The sequence below is a fragment of the Diadema antillarum genome, unplaced genomic scaffold (assembly GCF_040938485.1).
Source record: "Diadema antillarum isolate AM-2024a unplaced genomic scaffold, OU_Dant_1.0 seq00000420_RagTag, whole genome shotgun sequence".
Lineage (NCBI taxonomy): Eukaryota > Metazoa > Echinodermata > Echinoidea > Diadematoida > Diadematidae > Diadema > Diadema antillarum.
In genome coordinates, this window is record NW_027271405.1 from 960,915 (window position 1) to 988,204 (window position 27,290).

General features: G+C 39.3%; 1 protein-coding gene across 1 annotated transcript; it reads right to left on the reverse strand.

Moving 5' to 3' along the window:
- Positions 1–2,935: 2,935 nt before the first annotated feature.
- On the reverse strand, positions 2,936–27,290 carry LOC139732405 (short transient receptor potential channel 4-like). Its single transcript, XM_071643269.1, has 12 exons — positions 27,105–27,290; positions 18,070–18,249; positions 13,518–13,851; positions 12,852–13,021; positions 11,895–12,243; positions 11,292–11,431; positions 8,284–8,399; positions 7,206–7,442; positions 6,320–6,515; positions 5,709–5,903; positions 5,078–5,125; positions 2,936–4,233 (listed from the first exon to the last, which is right to left on the reverse strand). Exons 1-12 carry the CDS (start codon positions 27,288–27,290, stop codon positions 2,944–2,946), a joined length of 3,441 nt encoding a protein of 1,146 aa, XP_071499370.1. The 3' UTR covers positions 2,936–2,943.

Sequence of the window (27,290 nt, forward strand, 5' to 3'; positions counted from 1 at the left end):
TATTGCACAATGGTCACAGATATTTGCTTCACGTTCAATGTTGCACTTCCATCGAACACGACTCAGGGCAAACTCATTGGAAGCATACCACCCACGTTATGTTGTATGCGATCAAATTATTAATGTAACGTTCGTGTGATTGCGAGCAAAGGACGAAAGAGTGAGTACTAATGCAGCATCCGTCTTGGCCTATTATAAACTATACAACACAAATACATATCGCCGTTTCAAAATTGCAAACAAAATAAACATTTTACCTCAAACGAAATAGCTTCATTCGAAATTTGAATATTCGTTACAGTTCAGGACTGCGCTGGTCACACTTAAGACAAAGAAATGATAGCGAATAGATATTTCCATTTAATCATTGACATTGAAAGTGCACACTTATACCCTATCATACAAGAATGGTGAGTTGTAATCATTTTTGTGTGCTTCGTTAGACACCTACGTTTTCAACAATATAATGTAATCTGCATACCACACTGTTTAGATACTTAACGCTCTTGTCACATGAAAAATGATCACGTGCTTTGTAATCTTGTATCTGGGTGACGAATCAAGCTCTGTACCAAGAACCAGGTGTGAAATAGAAACAAACAGACAAACATGCAGACAACCCGGGCAAACAATCGCTGAATTAATGGCGTCATGAAATTAAATGTGTTAAGTGACTTATCTTCAGCAAAGCGCGGGATAAAACAGAGCTCGATGGAGATCGCATTCTACTTCGTCTTGAGAAGGGTGACTTCTCTCCTTTTGGGGGATACGAGTTACTCCTCCATGTTCTGGCTAAGATGATACCAAGCTAATGGAATAATAGAGGAACGCATAAATAATTTGGGTTGGATACAGGTTCCTAGCTGGTTACGGCAAGTAAGAAGAATTATTGTCACAGACACCATGCCCACAGTGACTGCTGTCTAGTAGATATAGATCAAAGCTGACAATTCGTTTTGTGCATTAAACATTGATGCATGAAAGAAACATACTGTATTTCCAAATAAACAATGTGCCCGTGGTTGATTTCTGGAGTATATTGTGCATTTTGGAGGGTGATAAGGCAATTTGTGTTTCTCTTGCCAGAAGCCGGAAATAAGAGATACTTTTACAATAGATTTTATGCAGCACAATATCAAACTATAGTAGAGCGTGTAGAAATTCTTAGTTTGACATAGAAACGAAATAATAAAACTCCTTAACTTGATTGCAAGACTAGGGTCAATATAACAAACGACTTTCCTGTTGATCGATTAAACATCCTTGTCGAAAATCGATCTCGTTAGACGCACTGATCTCTGTGTAACAAGTTACATAGAGATCAAAGGTTAGACGGTGGCAACAGAAGCATCTATGGCTGTTTTTATTTTTTGTGTGATCACTGCAAGAAAATGATACAACGAACTGGGATACAACTCCCTCTTGACTATTGCTTTCTCGTTTACTTGCTACTTTGGAAAATGAAATGATCGAATTTTTTCTTGTATCAAACAGAAACAATTAACGTTCTCTACAAAAGATGAAATGATATGTGGCAGACGAGACAACATGAGTTACGAGAAAAAAGACTACGACAACGAAAATTGTTGCATAAATTGACTTCGATTTTGATTCGATTGTTTTCATAGCAACCGATTGATATTACTTTCCTTTGCAAAAAAGTGCATATACATGTATACGAGCATGGAGCTCCATGATACAAGTGTTATCTACTCTACATCTTTCATTTTGTAACCATAACCATGATGCGGCACACGCTGAGTTTTTCTTCTAGATTAAAACATTGACTTTTTCATACGTACATGCACGATTGATTTTGGAACCATTTTATCATACACACGCACACACACACACACACACACACACACACACAAACAAACAAACGCACACAGCCATCGACTATCTTTACAAGGTTTTTGAAAAAGGTGGTGTTTCTTTTTTTCCATTTTCTACAAAATATACGAAAAAAATCCGTGGAAGGCAGAAGAAGTGTACAATTTTACCATGTAATGAAAACAAAACATTTACGTAAGATAACCATGGTAACGTTTCTCGTACTATTCGTATGACATGTAAAAGATTTGAAGCTGATGAACGGACGTAACAATACTGCTGCTATATGGATGAAGAAGGAACTAGACGTAATCGAAATCTTGACGAAAATCGTCCAATGGGAATTTCTGATCACATCGTTAAATTCAAATTCAGACAAATATGCCAACAATTAATTCTGTTGTGAATACGATTAAGTGCATCACGTGGACCACGATTACTTATGCCGTCTACTCTTTTCCGGCTTTCAAGTTGATGTCTTTGGGATTATACAAGTAAAATGAACTTATGATTTTTAAGAGCATGACTACAAAAAGTCAGCAAAGATATGACTGAGAGTATATTTTCACATAGACATTCTAATCATGCATCGAAATACTTTTGAAAGTGCAATTTGCATGTGTATTGCATTGATCAATAGCAAGTTACTAATTTCTCATAAAAGTAAAGTAAGACGAAATCCAGTGACTCACTTATGGAATGTTAGTCCATTTTATTTATGTAAACTGAGGGGTTTTGTGTTCTAAAGCCATGGAAATTACTTTCTCTAGCGTACAGAAACAAATCTGATTTAATCAAACATTTGAGCGCAAAAATTACGATCTATTGGCAGTTTATTCTTTATGAACCTGAGGGTTTGGAATACCTACCACAAAATACTTCATAGCTTCAACTGTAAAGAATATAATACTTTGTTATGACAACTGATCAGTGATTGTTCATGATTACAATCCACGTCTTTATTTGCGTGCAATGTCTACAGAAGCCGATAATATTGTCCAGCCTTCTCCATGGTACGTACAAAATATCAAGATGCATACTAATTACTGTTTTTCGTTTTGTTTTCTTAGCAAAATATACTTTACTGAGTGACGTCCACGCTGCTTTCACTTAGTGTGGCATGTTGTTATAGCCATTGTAGACATATCGTGACATGTCAATTTCTTCTGGGTTAGGTTTAGTGTTCTCCGCCCAGACGTAAGAAGGTCTTGTAGCCTGCCAGCTGATTTTGGGAATCTCCGTCACTTCCTGATCGGTCTCGTTTCCTAGCAACGGTGACGAGTTGACTTTCTCGACGGAACCATCCTCTTCTACTTCTTCGCTCTCCTCCTCCTCTTCCTCGTCGTCCTCCTCATCCTCCTCCTCTCCCTCATCATCCCTTTCCGCGTCTTCCTCCTCGCTATCATTGTTGTTGTTGGATCTCCGTAGTGTGTTCTCCCCATCGTCTTCTGTGGAATCCTGCGACTGGAAGCTATTGTTTGTGGACGCAATGCCCGACGTGCCCTGAGAGTCTCCGCTGGCGTCGGGAGAGGGAGCGTTCGGGTCCGCTTGAGGTAGCTGGTGGAGGGGATCGTCCTCCAACCTGCCAGCGAAGGCCTTCTCCCTGCGCAGTGGGGCGCGACCCGTCAGGGATGATCTCCTCGACACGTTGTCCTCCCCCACTTGCGACGAACTGGTGTCCTGACTCCCGCTGACTTCCGACCGGCTCTCCGCCTCCTCGTCCACCGTATCCAGCGTCCTGGACGTTGGATCCTCCACCGATTCGGATATTCCCGAGTCGCTCAGGCATGGCTTGTTCCTCGCCAAGGCGCCCTCTTGGGGAACGGGTTCCACAACCGAGGCCGCGGACATTCGCCTCGCCTCCAAGTTCGGCAGTTCGCCAGGCGGAATTTGTGACATTCGCCTCGCCTCCAAGTTCGGCAGCTCGCCGGGCGGAAGTTGTGACATTCGCCTCCGCATCGACTTTTTCTGCAGCTCGTTCACAGCGATCATGACGTTCTTGACGTTCTTCACCTTCAGGAACTCCGGCATGGAATAGTCCTCCTCCTGGATCGGTGCGATTTTCAACGGCTTCGGCGTCGGGTGGTCCTGGTGGACTGGGCTCTTCTTCCCTTTCTTCCCCTTCCGGTACAGGTATGACGGCACCCTGTGGAGGGAATTCTCCTCGTCGGACGGCGATTTGTTCTTGTCGCTTGAAATGGAATCCATCGATTCGGACTGGAATTTGACGATCTTGGACGAGGCAGCCGGCTCCTTTCGCTTGAGTATCTCAAGCATCTCGTAACGGAATGAGGAAATGTCTTGTTTGATTTCGTTGAGGTCATCCTCGGTGACACCTTTCTCCTGCTCGCCCCGCTTGGAGTTCTTCAGGAAGCGTTTCACCAGGCTCTTCATGACTCGCTAATGAAAATAAATGCACACAAATAGGAAATACTGTCAAAATATTGTCCACAAATCTTGCACGTAATAAAAGCAACTAACATGGGTAGAACTTCTCAAGACTGCAGGATATCGGTGTTTTTTTTAAAACTGTTCTAAATTTCTGACACTGCTCATTTGTAAACTTATGTGACCTCACAAGCAATAATATAACATAGTAGATGCTTATCGTGTGTTCAAGTTTCAATATACATGCCACTATCATTGGCCGTTGTCTTTCACTCTTTCTTTTTAATTTGTGCACACGATCCAGTCATCCAACTGATCTGTTCTACTGCCATCTCGCTATTATTTTGCTGACAAAAAGTTGTCGACATGACCCAACGTCAAGATACTGTTTGAAAAAAAAATGTACAGATGACTTTACTACCTCTAACTCTTAACTTTTTCAATGACATGTGGACGCAGATCGAACACTTCAAAATCATTGTTTATGTTATTTTCATGGGGGATGGGTGGGTGCGTAAACAAAATGCGATACAATTTCACGATTATGATTATGTTTTCCTTTGCTTTTTTAAGTGCCATGATTCTATGTTTAACATTGATAGTAATATTTTTTCTTGTTTTGAGAAATACGAGATACATTCAATCGAAAGTGAAGCGGAAATAAAGGTGACTGAATATGTTAGTTTGAGTTTACGCGGGAGTAGATGCATGAGTGCAGCATCTCTTGGACAAATGAATGCAATAAATGCTTTATGCGTCCATTTCTTTCCCTAGACGACGTCATGAAGTTGAGGGTATTATGAACTAACACAAGTCAACATGCATTTACATTGCATAGTTCCTTTAAGGTTCTCACCTGGTAGTCGTCGTCCTTCTCCTTTTTCTTCTGCGTTTGATCTCTTTGCTACGATTGTGACGGAAAAAAACAAAGATGGGAAATGGGTTCAGTATGACACTCCTTACGTTTTATCTTGTCTGCCTCTGAGTCGCTATACATGGTATTGAAGGGGAGTCAGATTTTTGTTTCCCACCCGAAGAGGTACAAGAAAGTTTTCTAAGGACGAAGATTATGTATGCATGCATGCATGTATGAATCAACCAATTATGCGGTGAAAATGAAACGTAGAAAATGTATCTGACACACAAAGAATTCCGTTGCACTGAAACGGGTCCCGCTCAACACTCTGGATGATTCTCATCAATGCTATGTTTCAACTAGAAAATCATGCAAAATTTACATTCTCAATACTCACAATTTCAATGATGCTATATTGCAAATGGAATTTTACTTCATAAAAATATTTCCATATTTGGTATCAATTTCCATATTTTGTTACATTTCATTTGAATCAGTGATACAGTTATGGGAAGAAGATATATATGTAGTGTGTACACAATAACCTCAGACAAGCCCTCCCCCCCCCCCCCCAAAAAAAAAAAAATCCTTATACCAGCAACATGATTGGTTGGTTTGAAGAGTGACTTACTGCTCGAGAGACGTTGGCGAGGGATTTCCTCCTCCAGTAGCAGCAGCACACGTTCCTCCAGGTCCAACGAAAGAGGTAGTAGAAGGATTTTGGGCTGGGGAGGGTGTTGAAAGGAGGGGGTAAAGTGTTGCCCTCCTCGAAGTAACTCATCCATAGCTTCGCTCGGGCAAACTTCCACTCCATGTCCGCCCTTGTCTGGAGCGAAAAAAAAAAAGAAGAGAAAAATCAAAGCAATGAGTGACACAAATAACAAGAGAAAAACCTGAAATACTGTTTATTTTTCAATGTTGACTGTGGATTGAATGCGAACTAGCATACACGAAAACACCACACACACGCGCACACACACACACACACACACACACACACACACACACACGTACGTACGCACACAGACACACAGACACACACGCACACACACGCACGTACGCACACAGACACACATACACGCAAACACTTAACGACGTACTCCTGGTAACCTCTCCGGTACATGTCGAGCCGTTGCGTATACTGGTATCATTTTTGTCAGATCGTTTACTGGATATTTGTTCCGTGGTTGTTTCGCCACCATGAACAGCTAAACTCTATCAAAGAAATTCTGTGGAAATTACCTGGATTTTCTGGAATGACGTGTTCATCATGGCGATGAGGAGGTTGAGCAGGATGATGATGGTGATGAAGTTGTAGAAGCAGAGCATGACAGCGCCGATGAACTCGGTGATATCGTGCTTGGGAATGACGTTGGTGACCGAAACCTGGAGCTGCCCTAGTGTGGCCCAGATCAGCGCTTCGAGCGATTCGAACATACTGTGGAAACATAGAGGACAGTCATCGACAAACGATATGATAACGAAAATTTCTTAGCATCCTTTGTCTGGTTCCATAATGTTGGTGACCTTTTCATATCAAGGACATCAAGCTTTGCTGTTTTGTTGCATTGTTCATAGCTTTCACTGACATTGTTGGCGTTCCTGTAACGAAGTTAGAATGGAATTATACCTAATCTTATGTCATTTCATGTTGTTCTTATTTGTCTCACCCTTTTTTTCTTTTTTTTTGGTAGGGTCAGGGTCGGGGGGGGAGATAATGATGACGAATTTTTGGAATAGATTCGGATGTCAGTAACTAATTTGTATCCGTTGTAGATAAAACGACAGACACAGTTATGTGCATTGCATTAAGAAAAAAAGAACAGTGATGCTGTTGTGAGTACGTGCAGGTAGCAATAGTAATAAAAGTACGGTACGTAACTGTCTATTGTTCAGCTCAAGTGTTACAGGAGGATGATGTCACCGCTAGAACATGAATACATCTGGAGGATTTTTTCAAGATGGAGCTTAACAGAGTGTAGAAAAATTAAGAAAAATGTTTACGGATGTATGACGCATATTTTCATAAAGTATTTAGTGATTTGGTTATTCACAGACCAAAACCCATGAATAGATGCCAACACACATTTGCACTGCGGGATGCCTTTAAAAGCACCGAGCCACTCACTTTGAGAAAACGTCATTGGTCTGTTCGGGGCACGTGACCCCGAAGCAATCCTTCTCGCTTCCGTTGTCTTCGCCGCCGTAGACCCAGTAGAGCTGGTTGAGGCCTGCCGCAAAGGAGAAGAGGACCAGACCGATGAGAAAGAGGAACTTGAGGATGTCCTCCACCATTCGGCCGAGGGAGATCTGGAGGGGGCCGAGGTGTGAGTTGGCGGTGAAGAGGTACACGAGGCGCAACATGCTGGGGAAAAGAAAACAAAATGTGTAAATAGTATGTACAAACAGAAATTTCAATAATTGTTCAGTGCGAGATTTCAGAGAGAATGTAAGTGAAGAAGGCGAACGTGCTATCAAAGCATATATACTGGTTGATGAAAACTGGTTAAGGAAACTGGTTGATGAAACTGGTTAAGGAAACTGGTTGATGAATGCATAACTGTGACCACTTATATCACTTTTCATTAAAAGAATGAAAACAACAACAAATGGGCAAGATTGACAAGAATCCTGCTTTTACCGGCCCATCCACGTGAAAAAGGAAGTGGCCATTAGGAAGCCATATGCCGATTCCATAATAACTGCGTTGTTCGCAGCAATTTTCTTTGCATTTGTGAGGTTTCTTCTTTTACGCAACAGGAAACGATTATCATTTGTGGGTGGGGAATCTAAGATTCGTATTGTTGTTATCTCTCGTTGTTGTTGTCGTTGTTTATACGTGGTAAGTATTACTGTTTGGTGTATGGCTATAAGACCATGCAGTCATTGTTATTTTCATGGCACCCTTTGATTTTCTTCCCTTGTTTCGTAAGGATGTTCATGAATAATTAGACGGTAATGTAGGGCCTCTGAATTTCTCAGTCACCTAGCTGATATCCGCATCATTAGTGTTTACCAGTTCTAACAAAAACTACAATGCATCTGTCATGTTGGAACTATGCAACGTCCGCCAACAGTAGTTCGAGAGGGAGAAGGCGGAGGATGAGTGGGGTGTAGCTTTTTTTTGTTTGTTTTAGTTAAGCACTTTATCGTTTGTGTGTGTGTGTTTGTGGGTGAAACAAAACGGTCATGTGATAGAACCTCACCTTAGTACGTTTGCTATGGCGAATGCGGCTTCGGCCAGAAGGGTGGGGTCGCCCATTGTCCATTGGTCCCTTGGTAAATTCGGATCCCCATACCGCTCATTCTTTATTACATGTATCTACGTCATAGAAATGTATAAAATTGTAACGTTGTTTGATTATGCAACATTTTCACATAACGCCATCACGCACAGAATACGGAGTGCATCATTTTCCTGGAGGATCAAGAAATACTTAGTAACGTATACACTCTTAACTTTGACCCTTAACCAGTGTCACACTGGGAGCACGTTGACAGGTGCAACTATGCACCTTTCAAATATGACCAGAAAGGTGCAAAGTTGCACCTTTAAAGGTGCTCCCACTGTGGCACTGGTCTGAAAGGTGCAGAGTTGGATCTTTAAAGGTGCTCCAATTGTGATACGCAAAACAGAGAAGGGTAGATGAAATGAAGAAAACGAGAAGATAAGAAACAGGAGAGAGGTCGGGGGAGACAGAATTAAAAAAAAATCCAAGTATAATCAGAGAGCCTGTATTTTACAGCAATGATAAAGTTTTTAATGATAATGAATAATAATAACGATAATAGGGGGTATTTCTAATGCCTTTATACCACTCAGTCAGAGTGCTCAAAGGATATGATACTTCTCTGCTATTCCGTTGAAGACGACTGCAAACGCTCTAAGAAGTAATTTGTTAAGACACTTTGAACATGAACTTATGGAACCAATTCTCGATTCTACGTTTCAAAGAAATCAATTATTCCATGAGTATCCCACTCGACGTTCCAATGAATTTCATTTACATCTTTTACAAACTATTCTTGCTATCTTATCTACACACTTATCTATACTGGCCCAACTTATTGGAATTTTTTGAACAAGGACATAAAAAATGCACCCTCTATCTTACATTCATTTAAAAGGAGATTAAAGTTGTTTTATGGCAATTTTATGATCCCACAGATTTGAATCAGCCTGTTGGCTTATCTTAATTCCTTTTTGAAGAATTTCAATTATAAATAATATACTGTTACGTATTTTCTCGTCCCTGTTCTCCTAAGACACTTACAGAGTAGATTCGATTTTATTTGTATTACTTCTGCATCTATTTTTCTCTATTTTTCTGTATTTCCGTATCCTTTTCACGCATCCCATTATTTTTTCGATATAATTCTGTCGAGGATCGCTGGATCTGTTTTGCCTTTCTGTCTGTTGTATTGTCTTCCTGTTATATTAGTCTTGTCTCGTTCTGTTTTGTATCTTAGTAGTCCATGGGCCAAGACCCGAAAAATGGGTTGTTGGTACCATCTGAGGTGGCACAACCCTTTTGGTGTCAGTTTGTTTGTCGGGCATAGATATGCTTATCAAGCTATGATAGCATTTCCAAATGAGTAGCTTAGTCATAATAAATGAATTTTTAACCAATTTGGTTTCGTTTTTATATCCCTATACTTCTGAATCGAAGCTAAACCGCTATACAAAGAAAAACACTTCCTTCTGTATGTCCACAGGTGTTCTGTTGTAAACGCGGTGCGCTTAGTCTTTGTTCAGGGCAGCGAAGGGAATATCCAAAGGGTTATGATGTCCACAGCTGTCACGCGGTGCGCTTATTCTTTATCTAGACCAATGTACCGTTATCATATCTAAAGTTCCTCATAAAAGGGATTATCTATACTGTTTTTATGCTACCCTATCAACAAATACATCAGTTTTAAACAAAAATCACTCTGTTCATTTACAATATCATTCATTATATTGTATCGTAGTGTACCAGTACATTGTTTTTGTATTATCTTATATTGTTGGAGGGAAATAAAGCGACATTGGCGTGGTATCAGCATTTTCACCGAAGCATTTTGGCCGGAAAATGATAAATAATTGAAAGATACGGTAAAATTCACGAGGAATTGCTTTTGTTGTTGTTGTTGTTTTTAGATAAAAAGATATACACTGTATCATACGCTTTGGATATTTCCTTCGCCGTCTAAGATAAAGACTAAGCGCTGTGGACATCATAACCTTGGACATTCCCTTCGCTGCCTTGAATAAAGACTAAGCGCACCGCGTTTACAACAGAACACCTGTGCACATACCATAGAGCTGCATTTTACAGCTCTATGGAACACACAGAAGACAGTGCTCTTCTTTGTATAGCGGTTAGTTTCGATTCAGAAGTATAGGGATATAACAACGAGACCAAATTGGTTAAAAATTCATTTACTATGACTAAGCTACTCATTTGGAAATGCTATCATAGCGTGATAAGCATATCTATGCCCGACAAACAAAATGACACCAAAAAGGTTTTGCCACCTCAGATGGTACCAATATCTGGCCTGGCCCATGGACTATAGTCCCCCTTTATAAGTTTTGTCGTCCGAGTCTCGTTTAATGTTTATTCGCCTGTGTATGTGTGTCTGTCTGTAACTCTGTCTTCTTAGTGGGCTTCCAGACTTTTTTCCAGACTTTATTCCCAATCTTTTTTCCCCTTTTTGCATCAGTTCATTTTCTATTGACATTCTGTACCTGAGGAGCCCACATTCTACAAGCATTGTCTTTTTAGTGGGTCCCTCCATTTTCCGATATTTTGCGTAATGTTATATTGTCTGTATCACTTCAGTCAATCAATTTTCATTACAACATATTTGTTACCCCAAGGTCCCACAATTATGTTTTCTCAATTTACTTTGTTTTGATTATGCAACCTTATTCTCTGTTACCAAAGAAAGTGAAATGTTTATTTTCTTTTCGAAAAATGAAATAAAGTTTGAATTGAATTGAATTGAATTGAATTAAGGAACTATACGGCAAATGCCCAAATACGATTAGACATTCTGTACGGACTGTGGAAGTGTTTTCTATCCTAGTAGCATCCAGCCGTAAATATCCTTTTCGAAAGAGTGAGGAATATTTGTCAATGAGACTTTGCTTGCATTTCTGTCGACAAAATCATCAACTGTAACTACATGACCTACGTACAATGAATTTTGGAATCTGGGGAATACTTACATTGACGTATGCCGTTATTCGCAAGCCTATCACTGCCATGTACAATGAATTGGTGCCAAAGTCGAGTAGGTTCCACCAGTCATGTAAATATTCGAGAAAACCGGAGTCCCATAGCTGCTTGATTTCCGCCCACACGAACCCTGCCAAGGAGAAAAAGGAAGGGCAAATACAAAATGATAGCAATCATTTTTTTTTTGAATCAGCAACTGAGCTAGCTAGTCATGAGCCCATATTGATTGCGTGTTGCGCTCATATCATTGTGTGTCGTTTGGAATGTATACATACCGTATGCGTTTTTGATAACCGTTACTAAGGTAATTTTCAATATTTTTTCAAAGTAATTATTGTTCTCGCGTCACCTGCATTTTGCGCATATGCGCTGAAGTCATTCCAAACAGCAGCGAGTTGTTAAACTGATCTATGAAAGTTGGATACAAAACGAGTGTAAAAAAAATACCACTGATCACGTAGGGCCAATATATAATACGGGAGTCAAGTGATATTTGATATTACGGCATCTAAGGTAACTATCCTCCTTATAAACTGTGAGAAAGCTTTGACAAGACGTTTTTAAGACCTATAGAGTGTCTCGTTATCTGTTACCTGCTATCCACCAGCATATTAGCAGCTCGACGTCAGTCGGCGACGGGCCGCGGGCGTTCACTCGGTTACTGGACGCGTTGTTCCCGATGTCGAGCGAGGCCATGAGTAGGAGCACGACAAAGACCAGGTAGGAGGCACTGTGACAAATGAACTTGAGAAATGGAAGACGAATAATGCGGCCCAGTTTGGTCTTCGGCGCGATCAGGTACATGATGGAGAGCAGCGGGAAAGACATGCCGACGAAGAAGCTGATGAGCACCTTCAGGGTCCAGTGCTGCCGCCGCCATCCCGGCAGGCCCTGGTACCACTCCTCGGCGAGCAGCTGCTGGCAGTTTGGATGAGCTGTGAACTGGGGGACAGAAGCGAACGTGGGTGTTGATTCCGACCTTCATTTTTGCCCTCGGGGCAACTACTAGAGAAAGAGTAGCCAACACGGCTTCACCATTCCCGACCCCATTTGAGTTATTTGAGGTATAGCTGTCGATATCTACACACAACTGTAATGTAGTTTATAGAGTTAACACAATTATAGTTGTATGTTCATGGTTTGTATTTTGTATTTGGCACGTTTGGAGAAATCGCATCTGACATTCATTCCTTTATTGTCTTTTTCTTGATTAGATTTTTTTTTCTTTCAGTCAGCCGTTACTACTCGTAAAATTTTACCATATACAGTAGCTGTCTTGTATCGATTTAGTTTCGTCTATACAATTCAATTGTAATCCATCATGTCCATTCTAAACATTTTGACTTTGCCTACTTTACGAGTGACAAAATTCGATTTCGTTTATCATTCTTCTTTTGCTTCTTTTGGTGAGGCCGCTCCCCAGTGATACCCCATATTATGACTCATCATCAAGGCACTTCGTCGGCAAAGAATTTCGGCAAATAATGTAGAACCACCCCATCTCCCTGCCAGACAATGGAAGAGACCAATCACGTGGCATATCTACTCACCGCTTTTTGTTTATACTTGATGGCGAGTCGTAGCCTACTGAGCGGCTCCTCACCGCTCGGGGCGTCCTCGTCTCGGTTGAGGATGGCCGAAAGCTCGTGAGAGCCTCGAGTCTGGTCGAGTAACATCGTGGCGAAGTCGCGACAGTTGTCGGCCAGTTTTTCATATTCCTCTGACGTAAGACAGAACAACACCAGACAAGGATACTATTGAATATACCCTTGTCCATTTTCAAGTACAGACAATACATTTCATAATGAAAGATTGGATGACGTAATGACTAATTGGCTTACTCGAGGTTTATGTTCCAGGTGACATCCAAAATAAGAAAATAAACCCTAATGCTCCATAGAGTTCCATTAACTTGATTGCAACACAACTTGGTATCTCGACAGAAAGAAGCAATCCATCAAAATTGTGGCGTCTCAAAATATGCAACTGCTTACCTACCTCAGCCTCCTTTCTCATAATACAGACTTTGAGAAATCATAATTATAGCAAACAATTTGAAACAAAATGGTCGCAGCCTAAGCATTTCCATTACGTCCTACCCAATCACTGCCAATGTACAATACGAGTGTCAATTTTCCAAAGTTACTGCGTCCTCATCTCGTCAAAAGACTGTCTTACTGATACAGCCAGCCCCTGTTGCTGTGCTGTTCCCGTACCTTTGAACTCGTTTTCACGGTGGCTGAGTTTTCGCAGCTCCCAACTGAGCTCGAAGGCGGTGAGGACGGGATCGTCGCTGGAGAGTGCGATCAGCGAAGAGCTGGCCAGCGCGCGGTAGACGTTGAGGCGCGAGCGGGAGTGGCGCAGACCGTCGTGCCGGATGCTGGCTTTGCAGTCGTCGCACCCGCACTTCACGTCGTGTGGTTTTGGAATCGAAGCTCCCCGCTCGAGCAGGACCTTGAGGATCTCGTAGTTGTTGCGGTGGGCAGCCAGGATGACCGGCGAAATGTCCGAGTCGTAGTCAGTCTCAGTGGGCTCTTGGAGAATCCTCACCTGTGGCAAGTAAGACAAAAGATGCGCGTCACAAAGGCGTGTTCATCTTTAGGTCCTGGTCATATGTGAGCGAAGACCAATGGCCGACCATTCTATCACCCCTGAAATCACTGTTCGGCATTTGGCTATTCCAGGTGGTAAAAAGAGTTTTTGGAAGTCAGCAAATGGTTGCCAGCGGTCGGTGACCGGCTTTGGTCGGTGTTGCATTGAAAGCCTTTTGCTTTTCAGTTCAGTTCAGTTCAGTTCAGTTCAGTTTTTATTTCTGCATTTCAAAATCAATACAAATCAACAAATCAACAAAATACTTACATACTCATTTACACAGCTAATATTCGTAACGTTTGGATCTTACATACATTTTCTTTTTTTCAAGAACGAATATCATATATGAAAGGAAGCAATAGGAAATGATAAAAATGAAATGCAGGGGACCATCATCACAAGCTAAGCTTGACGAGGATGATGGCCCCAGGTAAAGAGATACATAAAGAAAATCTTGCCACTCACTGAGTGGGGGGTAATTGTGCAATGGGCTCAACGAAGAGATACATAAAGAAAATCTTGCCACTCACTGAGTGGGAAGTAATTGTGCGAAGGGCGTGCGGTGCAGTGCGGTGTGCATTGTGTTGGGATGAATCTTGGTTTGTACGTTGAGTGTTATTTTGTGTATCAGTGTGATGAGGTGAATGTTACTTCAGTTATGGCCGTGAACTCATTGTTTAGGGTGTTTGTTGACCAGGTGGTATGAATATTTATGTGTCAGAAGTATACTGGATTATGAGGGTGTTTTTTAGTTCTCGTTTGAAAATGTTCAACGACGTACGTTGTTTTAAATTAGGGGGTAAAGAATTCCAAATATCTGGTCCATTGTGCTTTAATGATTTTTGAGCTAAAATGATTCTGGGGTTTTCGAGATGGTAATCGGACGACTGACGTGTTGGATATGAATGAACGGTGAAATTTGGAGTGAAGAAGCCATCAAAAATTTTTGGAAGACAATTAAATGTATATTTATACATAAAAACAGCAGTTTGAAAGGTGTGAAGATCCTCAATTTTCAATGTTTTTAGTTGACGAAATAGGGGATTGGATGGGGATAAGTAACGGGAATTGGTAATCAAACGTACAGCACGTTTTTGGAGAGTAAAAATTGGATTAATTTTAGTTGAGCCACAGTTTCCCCAAGCGATATTGCAGTATGTGATATGTGGTAAGATCAATGCATTGTATAGAATAGTCAGGGAATTTTGAGAAATGAAGTTTTTCAGTCGATATAAAATTCCTACAGTTCTTGAGACAGACGTGTGGATATTATGAATGTGATCGTTCCAAGTTAAACTCGAGTCAATTGTGATTCCTAAGAATTTAGTAAATCTTACTTCAGTTAAAGATAATCCATCAATATTGATATTATAACTGCTGTTAATGTTCTGTGAAGCAGTAGGTTTGAAACGTATAAAATTTGTTTTAGAGACATTAAGGGATAATTTATTACATATAAACCATCGGGAGACTTTGTCTATTTCCGTGTTCAGAGTATTAAACAGTGTTTCAAGGTTCTCATGGGAGTAAAAAATCATCCGCAAAAAGTATAAATTTAAGAGTTTTTGATGTATTTATTATATCATTAATATATACAAGGAACAGTAGGGGGCCAAGAATTGATCCCTGGGGAACACCACATACAATATTAGAATTCGGAGATTTAGATGACTTAAATAGTACATATTGCTTTCTGTTGGATAAATAATCAATAATCCAAGAAAGTGCTAAACCACGAATACCATATCTTTTTAATTTGTAAATTAATATATCATGATCTATGGTATCAAAAGCCTTTGATAAATCCATGAAAATTCCTATAAAATGTTTTTTATTTGCAAAAGATTCAGTAATCTTATCTAACAATTGAATTATAGCTAAATCGGTGGAATGGCCCTTTCTAAATCCAAACTGATTAGGTATAAGTAGGTCATTTACATGAAGAAAAATGTACAGGCGTTTATGAATAATTTTTTCCAGAATTTTAGAAATACTAGGTAATAACGATATTGGTCTATAATTTGTTAAAAGAGAAGGGTCGTCTTTTCTTTTGAAAATTGGAACTACTTTCGCAATTTTTAATGAGTTTGGGCATATTCCAGAAGACAGTGAAAGATTGAAAATGTAAGATAAAGGTGTGGTTATTTGTTTGATGATTTTCTTCAGTATATAAACACTTATTTCATCATGGCCACTAGATCTACTTGGCTTTAATCTGTTAACAATCTCCAGTATTTCTTCCTCATCTGTTGGGGTAAAGAAAAGGGATTTGTCGCAGTTTGGTGGAAGAAATTCAGTAAAGTTTGAATGAACATGTTTGTTTTTTTTATTTTTGAAGCTAATTGGGGGCCAATATTTACGAAGTATGAGTTAAAAGCATCAGATATTTCATCAGGGTTTATGAGTTCTTTGTTGTCATTATAAAAAACGGACGATGTTTCCTTATTATTTTTACCTGTTATTTCATATATAGTTTCCCATAAACCATTTACGTTATCCTTTTGATTATCAAACTTATCAGAATAATACATTTTACGAGAAATACGAATCAAATTACTGAGTATATTTCTATACTTTTGTAATCTGTAAAATGTTTTGTATTGTGGGTAGTAATCGCCAGTTTATACAATTTATTACGGGTTTTTATTGAATTGATGATTCCCTTTGTAATCCAGGGATGTTTGTTCTTTCTGCGTGTTTTTTTCTTAACTAAAGGAATGTTTTTTCGATAATAATATAAAAGTTTATCTAGGAAAATATCATAAGCTTTATCGGCGTTATTTTGAAGATACACTTCTTGCCATTCTTCCTTCACTAAATCAAGATTAAGTAATTCAATATTCTCGTCTGATTCTTTTCTGTACATTATCGGCCTGGGTTTTGAAATACTTTTGACGTTTTCAGAATAACGAAGAATAATGAATATCGGTAAATGATGAGATATATCATAATATAAAATACCATACTGCATTGAAAGCCTTTTGCCTACCAAACTGGTCGCAAATGTGTTGATTAGTTGTAAAAAGGTCGGCAATCGGTACCCGACTGGTTGCTAACCTCTTTAAGACTGATCTGCAGGGATTTCTTCCTCTCGTCACGAAGACCTATTTTTTTCGGCAACCAATTGCCGACCTATTCCCGACCGAATAAAGACTGATCACTGACCACTGCCGAGTGGTTGCTGACGAATCTACATGCATCTGGCATGAAAAATAATACTACATGTATTTTTTTTTTCTCCTCCTATAGAGTGGCTGCATGCAAATGCCTGATACGCATTTGTAATCCTGTAGTTATTGTTGAAGAGCCCAAATCAAAAACCAGCAACTAATCGGATGCCAATTTGGCAAGTCGCCGACCATTTGCCGATCAGTTGCCGACTATTAGCAAACCATTTTCCCGAGCAGTCGCCTACATTCATCATCTTTTTGTTTATGTTTTTTTTTTTTTGTTCACAAAACTTCACAAAGCGCTCTCCTCGGTTTGCCAATGGTCGGCAGCAGATCGGCAACCGGTCAGCTACCAGTCACTGATGAAAAATGTTTCGGGGTTTAGTCGCCGATTGGATGCCGATGGTCGCCAGAAATTTTGGGGTGCTGGAGGTCGGCAACGAATCTTCGCGTCAGTGTGACCAGGTCCTTACAGACGCAAAAGCATAGTTCATTATATTCGGTAGGGAGGGTGAACAATTACTCTTCGGTGTTTGGATTTACCGAGCTGTAGTCCGAGTGAAACGGTGCTCATGCAGTGATGAGAGTGGGTCCACTGATGATACAAGTCTAGACATAAATCTCTCTTTCCTTTCGTTTTTTATCTCCTCTATCTATCCATCCATCTTTCTATCTATTTATCTATCTATCTGTCTATCTATCTATCTATCTATTTATCTATTTATTTATTTATCTATCTATCTATCTATCTGTCTATCTTTTCTCTCTCTCTTTCTCTCTCTCTCTCTCTCTCTCTTTCTCTTTCTGTGTGTATCTATTTCTATCTTTCACTGTTCCGGAGGACACTTTGTTGTTTGTACTCTCTTATTAATGATAATGTTTTAGGAACCAGCAAAAGCCATTCTTCAATAGAGGTCACACACACACACATACATACACATACACATACATACATGCAAACATACAGACAAACAAACAAGGGCAAAATGTCGATGTGGATGCTAACATGCATATCCTTCTTGGGAGGCTTGTAGTTGAGTAGCAGCTCCACGGCTTCCACCACCTCCTCGTCGATGGCGTGCAGGAGGGCATCGCCCACGTGTACGTGGTGTCGGAGAAGGAGCTCGATGATCTCGATGTTCTCATTTTGGATGGCGATCTGAAGGGCAGTCCGTCCTAATGGGTCCTAGTTTCGAGCAGAAGACAAAGAAAGGAAAAATGAATAAGCCTGGTCGCACGGAACCACAGTATACAACTTTGTAATTGGTCTTTGAAACATCATAACCATTCACATGATTGTATAGTGTAAGATCAGACACAAGTAATGACATTATATGATCGAGGAGGTATCGCATGTAATACATCCTTGATGTGACTATGAGCAAAGGTCCTTTTTAGTGTCCAAACCGCCTGAAACATCGCAGACCTATAGCTATACATTCGCAATTGAAGTTCTGTTTGTACAATGAGCTCTCTATAAGGTGCAATGAACTATTGAACTCTTTCACATTAGAAACAACATCACTGTACTTTGTCATAATTCACTTTCATTTCATCTTTGGCCCATGTTCATGACTGAAATTATGAATCCTGATCTGATTTCGATTTTTTTTTTCATTTCATGGATTAATACTTCCTGTTTATTTACCATATTTATGATTTGTTGTTTCATTGAAATTAGGGAAAGAGAGCTTCGGCATATTTCCTGTGAGTAGAACGAGCTTTACCAGCACAGGTTGCTTATCATTATTATAATTACCATCATCATAATTATACTTTATGATGATGATAATAATGATAGTGGTAGTAGAAGTAGTGTTAAAAGTATCGTTGTTATCATTATTGTTATAACTATGACTATCATTATCATTATCATTATCATTTTCATTATCATTAGTTGTATTCTTTCAATTCAATTCAATTCAATTCAATTCAATAGTTTATTTATTCTTATGAATTTTATCGTTACTATGATGTCCTCTAAACCCGTCTTCCTGTAAGACCGGATCCGGTGAATCCGTTTCTTAGCGTTACGTAAAATCCTAATAGTGGGATCCAGAATAGGCATCTTAAAATTATTTATATTTTGTTGTTACGGAATAGAGAGCATTATGATTACGGCGTTACTTTTGAGATATCCAGGGCCGTACTACACTTTCCTTTTAGTGGGTTATACTTTGCGAAAGTACTGTTTTCCTTTCTAATGGAGAGAATTTTGACATATACATCATGTAGCATTCGTGGTATTTGTTTTTCGTACATGTTCATAGCTCACTTGTGAGAGCCTCAGTAAATAGTCACTCGTAGATGAAGTACATGTTGTAAATTGCAGTTTGTTGTACTAGGATGAAGTGAATAAAATGCAGTGAAATAAGATACATTTATATGTATATATATATATATATATATATATATATATGTATATATATACACAAAATATATACATATATACATATATATATCATATATAATCATATATATATTATTAATAGTGATGGTGATAAATATCATTATGCTAGGATATTATATCAATTCCTAACCTTGATATACACGTGGTTGTTAAAATGGTGCACGTACTTTATCAACTCGACCTTGTAATGTGGTTACAATGAAAGCTAAACTGGTATATAGCAGATAAAATGGGTCGAACCAGAATAACCACAATTTTTGCGCTCTTTGTGGTCAAATCTAAAAATAAGCTTTTCTATGTAACGCCTGTATCGGAGCCCGTGGCAACGGTTTGTGCTTTAGGAGCTCATCATGTCGGAGTTCAGATTTCAGAAGTCTCTCTAAGTTGTAACCGAATTTGTTTAACCAACCTGGATCGGAGTCGGCTGCTGTTACGGATTGTGCTGTAGGCGTTCTTTCATGTCGGATTTCAAATCATACAAAATCTTTGAAACCGACTGCGTTTAACCGACTTGGATCGGAGGCGGCTGCTGTTATAATGATTGTGCTTTAGGCGCTCTTTCATGTCGGATTTCAAATTACACAAATCTCTGTAACCGACTGTGCTTAACCGACTTAGATCTTCTGTCATAAGGACTGCGCTTTAAGCGTTCTTTCATGTCGGATTACAGATCATATTAGTCGCTTGTTGGATAGTTTTATGACTTGTACGCCACCGATGTTAAGTTAGCATTTTATGCGGCATTTCATGCATTGGTTCCCAACCGATAATCTTTTGACAACCGAAGAATTAGTATTGCCGGAAGAGACAGACAAATAGATGGTTACAAATCAATTAAAATGCTAATTTCTTTTTATCATCTTAACGCCAGTATTACTGAAACAAGACATCTCAGGAAATACATAAACCATCACATCTGTCACGACCTACAATTACACCGGTAAAACGGATGAGCTGCTGCAGATTATCAATTCTGGAGAAAGCACGATTGAGTTCGATCTAATCGGATTTTGCCATTTGACGTAAGAGAGGAGAAAAAAAAAGAATGTCCCACTTATCGCTTTTCCGATCTCTAGGCTTCAGCGCACACTGAATTGATATGCTGAGGTTGACTACTTGCTCTTGGTTCGTCTATATACGGTATTCTAAATTCATCGATTCAGCAAACTACTGGGCCACCGGGCGCCCAAGGATGAATTTCTCCGACATACATATTTCATGGTCGATACATTCGGAGCGAGAAGCGAGTACCGATGTTTGGATTCCTTTTTTTTTTCTCATCAACTTGAAGGATTGTAGGTTATCTGTTCAACCAACTCTTAGCGACACACTGTAGATCATTCTCTGATAACGATACTTTTATATTGTCTTCCGTTCATGCTGTGAAATATATTTGCTTTGTTTACCATTACGCCGCTACCTAATTTTTGAGGATTCAAATTTCAATATAGATGTATTCTCAAAATCTTTATCGCAGGAGCTTAATAGAAATGGGCTAGTTTGATTGTCTTATTGTAACCAAACACGTTTTTATAAAATATAGTATGTATTACATATTCTGTTTAATACCATAAAGAATGAAATTATGTACATAAGATATTAGTGACCCCCCAAATACCATGGAATTAGTCAAATTGCAAACTTCGTCATGAGTGGTTACACAATATGGACCATAGATTATTTTACGCACTTGATAACCACATGCATGGATGAACACCAAAGGAGGAAGAATGGTGCTATTCACTTTCTGCGATTTAATTATCAAACTGGCAAGAATTGGTTCCTATATAGTTCACCCGTTGTTCACCAGAGACGACATTTATTATGTTTACTACCTTATTTTGTATGCATGTCCACGTAGTCCATATCACAAACACCAATAGTGATGGAAACGCATAATGTGATGTTAACTATATATGCGCAAACGCTTTGTGTTGTATATTTTGTTTGTTGGTCATTTTTGTCCTTGTTTTGCTCCTCTTGTAAGGATTGTTTGAATGAATCGCCTGTTTTACCAAGAAATAAAGAGAACAATATGAAGATAAGTATGTCTTTCCTTATTTACAGGTAAATCATATCGTATCATACATAGTACCTTTATACACAGTTATGTAGCCAATGTATGTCATGTTGATATTAAGTATCATGCTCTGTTTAATTTTGTTTGTGTCTTGTTACACAGAAATAAAGCAATAGACCAAACCAAACCAGACCAATGGGCTGGGAATCAATATATTTATCTTGAAAAGCATATGGCATGAGAAAGGAAATGAGGATGGATGGGGAAGAGAAAGAAAGAAAGGAAGAAAGAAAATATAGCGATTACGATAAAAGATGGCAACCATGGCACCTAATAGTACCCGGATGGTATAGGCATGCAGTATATCGATATCATGAGGTGTAAGATATTACTTAGTGTTTTCGTTTATCACGAAAAAAAGAATACAAAAACTTACCCGCAGTTCCTGCGATCATCAACAAAAAGTGACATAAAAAAGGAAGAAGTGGGTTTAACGACAATGACATTGTAAACCCGTTTTATGGCACAAATTTTCCGTCAGAGTAGAGCATTCGCTGGTAAAGGAGAAGGTGCAGGTATACTTGTCATTGAAAAGCAAGAATACAAATGGAAACGAAAATAAGTGAAAACTTGGATCCGATCTTCCATACCCGTTTTGCTGTGGAAAATCAAATTGTCTCGAAGTGCACATTCACCAAGGGCTTTTATGAACAGCGAGGATCTTCTCACCAATAGTTTTAGTTTCTTGAAAGGGGTCGGGGCAGTGAATTTACAGAAACGCATTTCCTCCTGTTCGAAGCTGATCCTGTCAATTGAAGATGTTTCTTTAGTATACATACTGCGATGCAACCAGTGGAAAATGGTGTTGTTATAAACGATGGTATTATCATCAAAGTAATGTCTGTTTATCCCTAGCAAGGGAGTCTTCTATAGAACGGACACAACGCGAATGAAATCGAGGTTACATGCTAAACGAATCAATTCGTTTCTCTGAAAGCGTTCTTACAAAGTTTGGTCTTTTTTTTTCTAAAGGTCAGGATTTTTGCTGACTCTTTGTTATGGTTAACAATCCGATTTTCCTTCCTACAAAACGTTCCAGTGACTTTGTGCTATCACTTGGACAATATTTCTCAAAGTATACCTCTGTCTAACTCTGAGTTCACTTCGCCATATCATCCAGGAGACGGCTGGTGATTCTGAGAGTAAAAACTTTTTGCATTAGTTAGAGCTGTAGCCAGTTGACCTTGAATTTCAATAAGAATTAATTTGCCTGTTTGGGTGCAACGTTATTACAACACATCATCCAGCGGAGAGTAGCTACTAACTAATCGAGTTTTCGTCAGAAGGGACTGAAGTGGGAGTGTTGTAGCAAATCCATGGATCACCATGACCAAGTAAGTAATCGTACGCCAAATTTTAACTCTGAATTTCCCAAAACGCACTTTTCTTGATCAAGTTCAGTACGTTGCAGTATAAAAAAAAGAAAAAAAAATCTTTTTCAGAATAATTTGAAACACTGTTATCCGATACAGTCTGTAATTCATTCATGCATATTTTTTTTTGCAAAAGAAATTACTTAAAAGTATATCCTTTATCAAAAGCTGCAACACAATTTAAAGGGAACGTATAACACTGAAAGTAAAACAAAGTGGTCATGGTAACCACCTTTTATAAGGACCTCTTTGCTTTTGGACATATCAGCCATTCAGCAATTTTCATCAAATTATCTTTCAATTCCTCTTAGAATTGTATGCTCTTTAATGTTTCATGTAAGTGGTTACTAATTATCCCACAAAAAGTTACAAACTGAATCCCCATCTCAACCAAAAGTATACTACTCCTTTAACTACAGTCCAACCAAAGCATATGCCAGTTAAAAAGGTTGACAAGTTTACTTATTGAACTGAGAGGAGGATCCAAGTGTGAACTAACACATGTGTTTTATTTTCACATTATCATACACCTACACACAGAACACAAATACTTGGATACAAACATAAACACACAAGCACGCATACGAAAGTTTCTGTCAACACCGGACGTTATTCAACAGCCTTTAAGCTTGATCGCAACACTATACTTCCTTCTTTGGTCTAATCTCTTAGTTGCACTACATAACAATATGGTTTATTTCACGTAGATACACTGTGAATGATATTTAGGTGGTAAACGTGTTGAAAAGAGGCGTGAATGAAATATCTAGAGAGAATATCGTGTGTGCGAGTCCGCGAATACATCAGCAAACGGTATTTTATCACGCATGTGGGACATACTGTTATTTATGATACTGCACTACTGCGTGACTAGATCGTAAACTAATGCGAGACGCCAATAAAAAGTAATGCATGAACGATTAAAACGCTCCTTACGTTCCGAAAAACATTCATGAATAGTTAATTTGGTTGGAGAGCTGTCATTCGAAAAAAATATGGACGACACTTTAGGGGTTTTATATTCACAAGACATTCAAACTACTGTCGAATCTGAAGGCAGATTGTAATGGGGGGGGGGGGGAGGGGGACACAGTATTTGTTACAATGAGTCAACCTGACAGTCATTCTACAAAGCTCTGACTCTCCAGAAGAGCCCTGATCTGGGTTTCGCTTCCTTTTCAATTTGACGAGAGAAATTTTGTGTTTGTTGTTGCTTTTTTGATTCTCAGTATTTGTCATTCGGTGTGGTATTGATGTCGTATTTATATTTATATCTATATGTATATGTTCCATGTCTAAACTATTGGAAGGTTCAAAAATACATTTCAAGGCCACGCACACCCTGCTGTCCCAGCCCCTCATGCACATGCACGTGCACCTTTCGCAGTATTCAGAATGTAAATAAAGTATATATTTCTTCCAGTGTTGTCAAGCTTTCAATCTTTGCTTTTGTCGTCAACCCCCTGTAACCTAAGCAAACATTCCCTAATAGAAAATTCAATTTACGTTGCTCATTGATTATGGAAAGCCTGTATCATATCACAGCAATTTGTATCACGAATACAAAATTTTTACTTGGTTTCAACGTAATTTGTATACGTATTTTCCTTGTAAGATTTTGTTCATGATAAAGTTGCAGAAACAAATAAATGATGACATAGGCAAAACCAACTGGGACAGTGATTGTTGAACCTATTTGAAAACAAAATAATATTTACAACAAAAATGATACCTGAATACGTCCGTTTTGCGTATCCTTCCTATTGTATGACAACACGTGCCACCTGTTGATCCTCAGTGAAACCTCTCAAACCAACTTGTTGAGCCTTTTCCTCCCTTCCCCACCCCCTCCCCTCCACCCCCCCCCCCTCCTCATCCGCCACGCTTATACTCTCCATTATCGCATCATCCGCAGCAAACTACCAATGCTCATTGACTCAAGCGTGTAATGTACATTATTGTACGCACGTCAACAGCGTCCTTGGCCGAGTGGCGAGCCAGTCGAAGCGATGAGGCATACACAAAATCAGCTGCACAGATACACTCAATACATTTTGTATCCTCTCCACATTGCTTTAACAAAGAAAAGAAAATCCTGACTTCCGTTGCATCAACATTTTCCAACACCACTTTGGACTCAACACATGCATGTGATCGCTTTCTTCTTCATTTTTGTCTTCCTTGCCAGGAAATCTCTCTCTTGCAATTCACATCACTCATCTTTATCTGCAAGGTTACTTTTGAAGCACGTGTCAATAATATTCTAGAAAAGAGCATGAATATTCGAGGCCTCCTGTACGTATTCAATGCAGGAAGCCACGTGAGATGGTAGTCTTTTATGGATGAGTGAAGTATATTTGTGTCTATGTAAGACAGATTAGAGCGCAACAAAATGAATAATCGACTGTCCCTGACTCTCCTTTCCTTTTGCAAAATTGGTTCTAATGATCGTAGTTGTGCACGGTTGTAAAAAGATTTAACCCATCAAGTCCCATTGATAACAGACATCTGTGGTTTAGTGCTTTGTCCCTTTATCATAGTTTCTCTGATTAGTGTGCCTAAGACAGAGTAAACAAGGCATTTCATCTGAGCTAGTCCACTTGCAGAATATAACTAATTCTAAAATTGCATGGCAATACATCCTAGAAGATTATTCTATCACATTAATGCCCTAAATCATTTGATGACAAATGATATCCATTCGTCATGTTTTTTACGTTTGTATACAAACCCAATTAATCACTTATGCTTCTGTTATCAATTTGTACTTATCTATGCCTATCCACATCTATGTTATACTACATTTTATTCGAACTTTTACATTTCGCGTCATTACTGCATGTTAATCATGACAAATTCTTTGAATTCATACTAATTTGTAACTGCATGCAACTTACCTTACGGCTTCACTGAAACAAGTGCGTATGCTCGTTTTATAATTAATGGGCTATTTGTTTGGGTTTTTTTTTTAATCCTTCTTGCAACCACCGTGGCCAAACTGCGCATGCGCCTCAACAGAGTACCCCTTATATTGCGAGGTATAAAAATTTCCGTAGGTAGACTACTTCAATTTCCTGTATGGTATGTTTTTATACTGAGAGCTGCTGGGCACCGCTAGTATGCTAAAAATCCTTTCCTTTTTTTTTCTTTCTTTCTTTCATTTCTCCTGTATCAGCTCCACTTCCTGGTGTGTTAAAAAAAAACCTGTCCTTTCAAATTAAGACATCAAGACATCAAGACATCAAGAGCATCCTTCTTCCACGCATTTTTATCACTGTGATTGTCAAGGCCAAGTATTCTCCATCTTCCTTTGAGAGCGCGAGTGGCGACGATTTTGATCTTCTTGCCTCTCATCTCGAGAAGTATAATAGTTTCCTGCTAACTAGATCGATCTGCTCAGAAGGTTTCTAATTTGTTTGCTTCATCTGTCCATGTAATTACCATATTCCTAAAAAAGGCAGCCCTTATATAGCTGTATCGTGTATGATATAACGCGACCAAGCTGCACTTCACCCAACCATGTGGACATACGAAATGAAAATGCAGTACGCTTTAATAGCCTCGATGTAATTGAAAGGGTGAAACCTCGATCGAGCGTCCCCAGCGTTTGCGAATTTAATTCCCCGTAATTTCTGTAATCCGTCCACCTACATATTCCTTGATAGCGCCTCCAAGATGGTGGATGAAGACTAGTTGATAGATAGCGGAGTAAGTTGATTTGATATTGAAACACCGCTTCTTGAGACACCTATATCCGTTCAGCCTTCCAATCTCGATTCTGTCATGTCTGTTTGTCTCTCTATAGTCATCATTACACGTTTAGGATCCAAAAGGTTGCGCGAGCTATAATAGCATGGTAATTGTGATTATACCTGCAATCTAATATTGCGCCAAATCCATGAAATGAAATTAAATGAAATGCTCCAGGCGCATACGAAGGTAAAAGGATAGAGATAAGACAAAGAAACTGGAAATGGGCAGGGTATATGAATATTGCAAGCCGTAAACATTAAAATAGGCTCCAAATATGAACTTTCTGCGATTCAAAAAATGTCTTCACATGGCACACACTGTAGTCTGGGCTTGCCATGACTTGGATATGGACAACGTGGGGGGGGGGGGGGGGGTAAGGTGTTTGGAAAATCGTTGGAAAATTTCCGTCAAACTTTCATATTTACCTTGCAGTTGATGTTGATGTTGAAGTAGATTTCGGCTTCCTCTAACGCATGCCTGACGCTGGTGTAGTCTCCCCGCTCCACTGCAAGTAGGTACTGCTTTTCGGCCGGTGAGAGCGGGACCTCCTTCCGGACGATATTGAGCGGGATGCGGTCGCTCAAGGAATCCACGTGGTAAAACTTCGGCAT

Coding starts and splice junctions, on each gene's coding strand:
- LOC139732405 (XM_071643269.1), bottom strand. CDS start 27,290: ATGCCGAAGTTTTACCACGTGGATTCCTTGAGCGACCGCATCCCGCTC. Junction 8,400..11,291: donor GAATAACGGCATACGTCAAT/GTAAGTATTCCC, acceptor TCTATGACGTAG/ATACATGTAATAAAGAATGA. Junction 6,516..7,205: donor ACCAATGACGTTTTCTCAAA/GTGAGTGGCTCG, acceptor ATGTTTCCACAG/TATGTTCGAATCGCTCGAAG.